The 9,478-nt window shown below is 33.4% G+C and overlaps 2 protein-coding genes across 2 annotated transcripts; both read left to right on the forward strand.

The window, feature by feature from the left end:
• The first annotated feature begins 3,101 nt into the window (after window positions 1-3,101).
• LOC119986840 lies at window positions 3,102-5,031 on the forward strand. The gene is made up of 7 exons (XM_038831534.1): window positions 3,102-3,251; window positions 3,362-3,454; window positions 3,584-3,799; window positions 3,928-4,086; window positions 4,238-4,291; window positions 4,424-4,561; window positions 4,654-5,031. Exons 1-7 carry the CDS (start codon window positions 3,102-3,104, stop codon window positions 5,029-5,031), a joined length of 1,188 nt encoding a protein of 395 aa, XP_038687462.1.
• A 792-nt stretch (window positions 5,032-5,823) lies between these two features.
• LOC119986841 lies at window positions 5,824-8,909 on the forward strand. Its single transcript, XM_038831535.1, has 7 exons — window positions 5,824-5,859; window positions 6,269-6,361; window positions 6,449-6,664; window positions 7,352-7,510; window positions 7,667-7,720; window positions 7,833-7,970; window positions 8,535-8,909. Exons 1-7 carry the CDS (start codon window positions 5,824-5,826, stop codon window positions 8,907-8,909), a joined length of 1,071 nt encoding a protein of 356 aa, XP_038687463.1.
• The last annotated feature ends 569 nt before the right edge of the window (window positions 8,910-9,478 follow it).

Consider the following 9,478-nt stretch of genomic DNA (forward strand, 5'->3'; position numbering starts at 1 on the left):
GGAATGGAGAATGCAATCCCTGCAACAGCACAAGGAGTTGTGCTCAATAAAGGGCAAAAGAAAGGCTATTGAAGAACCAAAACTAAAGGACTTGAAAGCGAAGAATTACCTTCTAAGAAATTGACCGATCCATCCTAGAGACCATCATGAACAAAGACACAACAAAGAATATCTGGGATTCTCTAAAGAAGAAATATCAAGACAAGATATGAGTCAAGCGTGCACTATTGCAAGCTCTTTGGAAAGAGTTTGAAGCTCTTCACGTGAAGGCGGGTGACTTTGCTCAGACTCTTACCATAATCAGTAAAATGAAAGCAAACGGTGAGAACATGAAAGATATTGCTGTCATTGAAAAGTTTTTGAGATCTATGACTTCTAACTTTGATTATGTTGTTGTTGTGTGCTCCATCGAAGAGTCTAAAGATCTAGACATCCTAAAAATTACAAAGTAGTTTTCTTGTTTATGAACATTGCATGAGTTTTCATGTTGAAGAGGAACAAGCCTTGGAGGCCACTCACGAGGATCATCTAGACGAAGGGGTCGAGGTCATGGAGTCTTTCGAGGAAAAGGGAGAGGAAGAAGCATACAAAGCTTTGACAAGTCCATTGTGGAGTGTTATAATTGTCATAGTTTAGGACATTTTTAATATGAACGTACTGATCTGAAGAAGGAGGCTAACTATATGGAAACTAATGAGAAGATGCTACAAATGGCCTGTGTGGATGTGACTAGTGCTAGTAAAGAAATTGTATGGTTTCTTGACTCAGGTTGTAGAACCATATGAGTGGTAGAATGAGTTTTTCTCTAAGTTCGATGAAAGGTTAATAGAATATGTGAAGTTGGGAAACAATTCAAGCATGGATGTGGTAGGAAAATGAATCATAAGTCTTCAAATGAATGGGGGAACACTCTCATAAGGCTTATGAGATGAAGCAAACTGGAGAAGTTTCTTCCTAGTGTCTTAAAGGTGGTGGTGTTGGTAGCAACAGAAGGTCCAAGAGGCCTTGCTTTGAATACAATAAACCAGCACACCGAGCCAAGGACCGTTGTCATCTCAAAATTCAAAAATGCACATGCCAACATTGTTGAAAACATTAATGATTAAGCTATAAAGCGTATCGCAGTTGTGTCAGAAGTCAGCATGGTGTACAACCCAAAAGGGTGATGGGTTGATACAAGTACCATGTGTCATATTTGAAGAGCTTTCTTTGAATTTATATGAAGCACCTAATGATGACAATAGTTGTTCATGGGTAACTCTTTTGTGTGCAGTAGCCTAGGTCATGGGAAGGTGGTTCTAAAGATGACATCTGGGAAAGAGTTAATCAACCATGTGGTTCATGCCCCTGAGATTCAAAAGAATTTGATTTCTGTCTCACTGTTGAGCAAGAATGGATTCAGAATGGTTTTTGAGTATGATGAGTTTATCCTTAACAAAAAGTGGGATGCTTGTGAATAATGGTTATGTATGTGATCGGCTGTTTAAGCTCGATGTAATGACCGTTGTACCCAAGAAATAAAAGATTAATAAAGCAAGTACTTCTGTTTACTTGGTTGAGTCTGCTAATCTATGGCATGGTAGATTAAGACACATTAACTATAAAATGTTGAAAAGGATTAGTAATTTGGATTTTCTCTCAAAATTTTCAATTGATTAGAATCGAAAGTGTGAAATTTGTGTGGAATTCAAATTTACTAAGGCACCTTTCTATTCAATAGAAAGAAGTAGTGATCATCTAGATTCAATTCACACAAATATATGTAATTTAAAGCTTGTGCAAACTAGAGGTGGTAAAAAATATTTTGTTACTTTTATTGACAATTGTATAAGGTATTGTTACGTCTATTTGTTGAGAAGTAAGGACGAGGCCTTGGAAGTTTTTAAAATTTTTAAGAGTGAGGTTGAAAATAGACTTAGCAAGAAAACTGAAGTGATGAGGAGCAATAGAGGTGGGGAATAGTCCATCAAACTACGGCTCCTTATACACGTCAACAAAACGGTATTGCAGAACGCAAGACCCGCACGTTGAAGGAGATGATGGATTCTATGTTGATAAGTTTAGGGTTACTTCATAACTTTTGGGGGAGACAATTTTATCAGTTAATTACATTCTCGATAAAATACCTCACAAGAAATTGGATAAGACACCGTATAAGCTATGGAATGGTAGATTATCATCCTACAAATACATGTGAATATGGGGTATCTAGCCAAGTTGGCGGTTCCTCCGCTTAAGAAGGACTAATTGGTATAATATGTTTGGGCTTAAACTTTATGGTGCATTATTTTTCTTAAAGATCTTTCAATAAATTTCTTAATATTTTATTGTATTTAATTTAAGAAACATTCCAAAACTATTTTTGAATAGTTTGAAATTGTCTTTCTAAAAAAAGGCTTTTGATTATACCCCTATCATTAAATCACAAAAAAAAAAAAAAGATAAACATTATTTGCACCTCGTTTTTTACTAATTACACCTCATTAACCCTTTAAAAACACACTAGACTAGGAGTGCAAATAATAATGTTCATAAAAAAAATCCAAAAAGTTATCAAGCATAATTAGTGTTTCTACATCTATCATGAAATCGAGAAAAAATATCATAATTGGTGTTACATGGGACACTTTGATTACGTCTTTTTTTTTGAAGATAAACATGAACTTCATCAAGAAAAAGAATAAGATTACTTTCTACTCTCTGCAATAATGGTTTATATAATTTTATTACTAAAATTATCAAAGTTATAAATATTTTCAATATATAGTTAATTAATAAATATATTAAAAAATTTTGAAAAAAATTAAATGCCCTTCCTCAAAAGGAAAAAAGAGACCCATAAAAGGAAAGGAAAAAAAAAAAGCAACTTCCATTGCCTATAAATAGACAGTGAGTGTACATGGTTTATCAATCACTCAAAATATTGAATTTGCTGGGCAGGTAAGCAACTTCCATTGCCTATCTCCCCTAATGTTGCTTTATCTAATTTTTCAGTCTAATTGTTTCATGATTTGTGATTATTACTTCATAAAAAATATATACATATATATATGAGATTAATTATATCTCTCCATCTTATTTTGCATGTATAAGGCAATATGATGGCGACAAGGGTTACAATACTATTTCTATTTGTTTGGTGCTTTTTTGAGCTTCATATTGGAATTGAAGCACAAAAATTATCCAAAGACGATCTTGACTTGGAGCAGGAATTCAAACTTTTAAATAAGCCAGCTGTTACAACTATTGAGGTAAAAATATTTTCTAAGATTTACTGTGTTGTGTGAACAATTGATTTAACGATTATAAATGATATATTTGTGAGTTGTTTTCATTTGTCAAGATGCAATTGTATTTGCAGACAATATACAGAGAAAAATATGATTGTGTGGACTTTTATAAACAACCAGCATTCGATCATCCTGCGTTGAAGAATCATAATTTTCATCATCATGTGCGTTTTCGATGGTTGTTTTGTTGCTTTAAGTGAATTAAAGACTTCATTATATGTCATGAATTTGAGTAATTAAAGTGAATTAATGAATTTATTATATTTCCTGAATTTGAGTAATTAACGTTGCAGATGAGACCGACCTCATATCCTAAGAACTGGAGAACATTCGAAAATTCCTCAACAATTAGTCGATCAAAAAATATGTGGATAAACGGTAAAGGTTGTCCTGCTAATACTGTTCCTATCAAGAAAACAACTAAAGAAGATCTCATCAATGCCAAGTTGGCTTCAGAAATATATGGTAAACAATATGAGCCCCTCACGCAACAAGAACACGGTACACATGTGAGTGAATTCTTGTCACCATATATGATTAGTATATTTGTCTTTCCTAAAAGTTTATATCTTTGTTTGATATTTTTAAACTTGAAAGAGATTAAGCTAAAGAATATATGTATGGCTCTATATTGTAGTATGCTGTATTGCACACAAACTATGGTACCGGAAAGGTATTCATTGGAGGTGGAATGGACACAACTGTATATAACCCATTGCCAGTCACTGGCGCTCAATATAGTTCTTCTCAAGTAAAAGTCGCAAATGGTCCAGATAGTATTGAAGTTGGATGGACGGTAAACAATTATTTTCCTTTTACGTGGTGATAGTTTCTTACTTTAATTCTATGCTAGTAATGATAATAAATCACTTGATTAAAGCGAATAGAAATCTATAAAATATGTTGTTTTTTTACTAATTAATTTACTCTTCGTTCTATTCTTTTAGGTGAATCCTACCCTATACAAAGATGATCGAGTTAGACTTTTTATTTACACAAATGTAAGGAATATATTATGGGTGTCGATAGAAAATTTTGAATCTCACAATTTTTTTTTTATATTTTATTAGACCCATTCTCTAAAATCCATTCATAATTGTATAATTTGTTTTTGTTTTTGGTTTGATCTATAGACAGCTGCAGCACGATGTTTGAACTTACACTGTGGTGGCTTTGTACTCACTCGACCTGACATACCCATCGATCAGATTCTTAACCCAGTCTCTGAGAGCGGGGGAGATATATACGCTATAAGACTTCTAATTTATCGGGTATACAACATTCTTGTAATTAAGAAATATTTGATTTTGCCTTGCCTTTTCTATTATATTCAAATCTAATTCTACTAATTTCATGATCATAGGATTCACCTAACGGTGGGCACTGGTGGCTTTTAATTGGCCAAGAACGAACCAAAGTTGGATTTTGGCCGAACCATATTTTCACTAGGTTGACGAAAGTAGCTACGTATGTAGAATGGGGAGGAAAAACGTACAGTCCTCCCGACGTTCCTAGTCCTCCCATGGGTGCTGGGAGAGGGGTGCATGCACAAAGAGGGAGGGACGCATATTGTAGCAGGGTTGCTACTGTCAATGAAAGCTATTGGATCGTTAAAGCCACAGAGACATCTACTTATGCTGACATCCCAGACTTCTATCAAGTAGTTGATGAGGGCTTTTACGGCCATTCTTTTGGGCACCTTATCTTTTATGGGGGCTATGGTATGTACACTGGAATCTAACTAAGATTTCTGTTTGATGTGTTTGAAGTCCAAGATGCTCTCTTTTGAAAATTTAATGAGAATAAAATCTTTTAAAAACCATATACAAATTCCCCCTATTTTATAATTTTGTTGTTCATGTATGCACATCCTCTCTGTCCATCCTCCCCCATGAACACACCGAACTCGATGCGTCTCTCAATTTCATCGGGACCTTGTAGGATTATGTCCCGATCGATCACCCTCGCTGGCCAGGCCCTAAAAAACACACAAATTCATTAACTCTTTTAGTTCAAAAAATATATTGAATATTTTGAAATTGTCTTCGTAAAAAAAGAAAAATAATTTAAGACAGATTTAACGCATTTGATTCTATCATTAAATCAGAAAAAAAAAAAGGTCAAAAATTATCAACCATAATTGGTGTTTATCATGAAATCGAAAAAAGTAAAAATAATATCTATTTAGCATGATGGGTATTTTTTTTTTCCCCTAAATGGGCAACTTTGATTACGTTTCTACTCTCAGCAATAATGCTTAATATAATTTTCTGAAAATCTTACATAATTAAATTATCAAAAATATAAATATTTTCAATATAAAGTAAATCAAGAAATATATTAAATTTTTTTTGAAAAAAACTTAAATGCCCTTCCTTAAAAAAGAAAAAGAGACCCAAAAAAAAAGAAAAGAAAGAAAAAGGTCAATTAGCATAGTTGGTAATTTCACCCAATTGCCATAATTGACTATCTAAATTCAAATCACCTGCATAAATGAGATTACCAATCTCTTTATAAAATACACAGGGAGTACATGAGTTTGTCTCACAATATTGTATTTGCTGAGCAGGTAAGTAACTTCCATTGCCTTATCTCCTTTAATGTTGCTTAATCTAATTTTTTAAGTCTAATTGTTTCATGATTTCTGATCATTAGTTCAAGATATATATGAGATTAATTCTCTCTTCCTCTTATTTTGCATTTATTGAGCAATATGATGGCAACAAGGGCTACAATACTATTTATGTTTGTTTGGTTCTTTTTTGAGCTTCATATTGGAATTGAAGCACAAAAATTATCCAAAGAAGATCTTGAATTGGAGAAGGAATTCAAACTTTTAAATAAACCAGCTGTTATGACTATCGAGGTAAAAATATTTTCCAAGATTATTTTTTTTTCTTGTGAAGAATTGGTTTAGCGACTATAAATGATATACGAGTGAGTTGTTTTGAGTTGTCAAGATGTAATTGTATCTGCAGACAATATATGGAGAAGAATATGATTGTGTGGACTTCTACAAACAACCAGCATTCGATCATCCTGCATTAAAGAATCATAATTTTCATCATCAGGTGTGTTTTTTTATAGTTATTTGTTGGTGAGGTGAATTAAAGACTTTATTATATGTCTTGAATTTGATTGATTGATTAATGTTGCAGATGAGACCGACCTCATATCCTAAGAACTGGGGAACATTCAAAAATTCCTCAACAACTAATCGATCAAACAATATTTGGATAAACGGTAAAGGTTGTTCTGCTGGTACTGTTCCTATAAAGAAAACAACTAAAGAAGATCTCATCAACACCAAATTGGCTTCAAAAATATATAATAGACAGTATAGGCCCCTCACACAACAGGAACCTGGTACACATGTGAGTGAAATTCTGTCACCATACATGATTTGTATATTTGTCACCATACATGATTTATATTTGTCTCTCCTAAATTAAATTTATGTCAAGTTTGATATTTTCTAAATGTTCAATTTGATTACACTATTCCCAAATCTATTTGATGGAAAATATTCATGTGGAGTGTTGGATGTCAAGTGAATCCTGCATGTGTATATAATCAATAAATATCATGCATGCATGTCACATAGGATTGAAGATAAAATGAGGGTCATAATTACGAGCCTATGTAGATTTGCTCTTTCAATGTATGGTACGGTTTCGTATCTTTTTGACACAAGGGTATTTTAATGAGAATAATTTACAATGTTGGGTATATAATCATGTAAATGGTTATTATACAATTCAAATACCTTTTATTTTTATGATATGCATTAATTTCCATTGAACGGATAATACATACAAATTAAAAGATATGTATCAGTGAGATACATTTTAATCTTATTAATCCTTATCTTTTATCAATGTTTATATATATATATACACACACACACGGAAAAGACTAACCATTTGTAGTAGGTGCCATGTATACTATTGTTACATAGAATCTAAAACTTTAGAGATCGTTATTTTCAAATTGATTAAATTAAGTTTAGCTCATTACCTCCTATTGTTCCTGAAGAATATATGTTTGGCTCTATGTTTTAGTATGCTATATTGCACACAAATTATGGTACCGGAAAGGTATTCATTGGAGGTGGAATGGAAACAACTATATTTAATCCACAGCCAGTCATTGACTCTCAATATAGTTCTTCCCAAGTAAAGGTCGCAAATGGTCCGGATAGTGTTGAAGTTGGATGGACGGTAAACAAATTTTCTTTTTTCCCTTTTACATGATGATGGTTTCTTACTTTAATTCAATGCTAGTAATCATAATAAATCACTTGATTAAAGCGAAGAGAGATCTATAAATATGTTGTTTTTTTACTAAGTAATTTACTCTTTGTTCTATTTCTTTAGGTGAATCCTACCCTATACAAAGATGATCGAGTTAGACTTTTCATTTACACAAATGTAAGGAATATATAATGGGTGCTCGTTTCACAATTTTTTTAATTATATTAGACCCTTCTCTGAAATCCATTTCATAATTGTTTTTTTTGTTTGTTTTTGGTTTGATCTATAGACAGCTGCAGCACGTTGTTTCAACTTACACTGTGCTGGCTTTGTACTCACTCGACCTGATATGCCTGTGGATCAGATTCTTGACCCAGTGTCTAGGAGTGACAAAGATATATACCTTAAAACACTTCTAATTTATCGGGTAAAAAAACATTCTTGTAATTAAGAAATATTTGATTTTTTTTGCTTTTCTATTAAGGGTAATATAACTTTTGGTCACTAAAAGAGTTGACCATGTTCAATTCGATTAACGAATTCTCAAATGTTCCAACTTGGGAACTCAAAGTTGATAATTGTCCCAATATGAACGCACGGACATTTTCTCACTGTTTGGGCATATTACTTATATTTTTTTGGATAATGATAGAGACCCCTAAAAGTATGCCAAAACTATATAGCATTAAAGTAGTCATTGATTAAACATACATATGTAGGGCCTACTTCACATTCAATATTTCACATTAAATGAGGGTCTTTTGAGGTCACTTTTTGGAAGTCTCAAGCATTATATTTTTTTTTTATGTCCCGAACAATGAGAAATATGCCCATGTGTGTAAATTGGAACAATTTTCAACTTTCAGTTCCCAAGTTGGAAAGTTTAAAAATTCAGTGACCGAGTTGAACCTAGTCAACTCTTTTAGTGACCGAAAATTGTATTATCCCTTTTCTATTATATTCAAATCTAATTTTACTGGTTTCATGATAGGATTCACCTAGCGGGCATTGGTGGCTTGTACTTGACCAAGGACGAACCAAAGTTGGATTTTGGCCAAACCATATTTTCACTGGGTTGAAGAAGGTAGCCAACTATGTAGAATGGGGTGGAAAAGTGTACAGTCCGCGCGACGTTCCTAGTCCTCCCATGGGTGCTGGGAGACGGGTGCTTGGACAGACCTTTAGGGACGCATATTGTAGCCGGGTTGCTACTGTCAATGAAAGTTTTGTGATTGTTAAAGCTACAGAGACATCTACTTACGCTGACATCCCAGACTATTATAAAGTTTATGATGAGGGCTTTTATGGTCATTTTTATGGGCACCTCATCTTTTATGGGGGCCAAGGTATGTACACTGGAATCTAACTAAGATTTCTATCTGATGTATTTGAAAATTTACTAAATAAAATCTTTTTGGATGTTTGGACAAGACCGTATACAAATTCTCTCTATTTTACATGTACTAACAGGCGCAAGATCATGATGAATAGTCACTCGGTAGCTCACCCAATATTATCAAACTTGACACTGCAAAGGTTTGTGACACCGCCCACTCGAGCTGTGTCCTACACCTACGAGAAGCCAGCCCACTAATCATATTAAACTTTAAACTAATAACCATACTAAGGAAACACCGTAAAATTCTATCTCCTAACAAAGCCTATTTCCAACTCTCAAGTGACCAAGTCCATAACATTTTATATTATCTCCATTTGACTCATTTGTGCCTATGGACTTGCGATGTTTTATGTCCATGAATTAAATGTATTTTTGTCATTAAACTCTTACAATATATAGTCTTGACCACAATTGATAGTTATTACAATTTTAAACGAAACTAAACATACGATATATGATCAGCCATACTAGTACGACATACATGATACCCGCCTCTTGGGCATACTTCAATGCACTTAGAGTGGAACACAATACTA

The sequence above is a fragment of the Tripterygium wilfordii genome, chromosome 20 (genome assembly GCF_013401445.1).
Source record: "Tripterygium wilfordii isolate XIE 37 chromosome 20, ASM1340144v1, whole genome shotgun sequence".
Classification (NCBI taxonomy): domain Eukaryota; kingdom Viridiplantae; phylum Streptophyta; class Magnoliopsida; order Celastrales; family Celastraceae; genus Tripterygium; species Tripterygium wilfordii.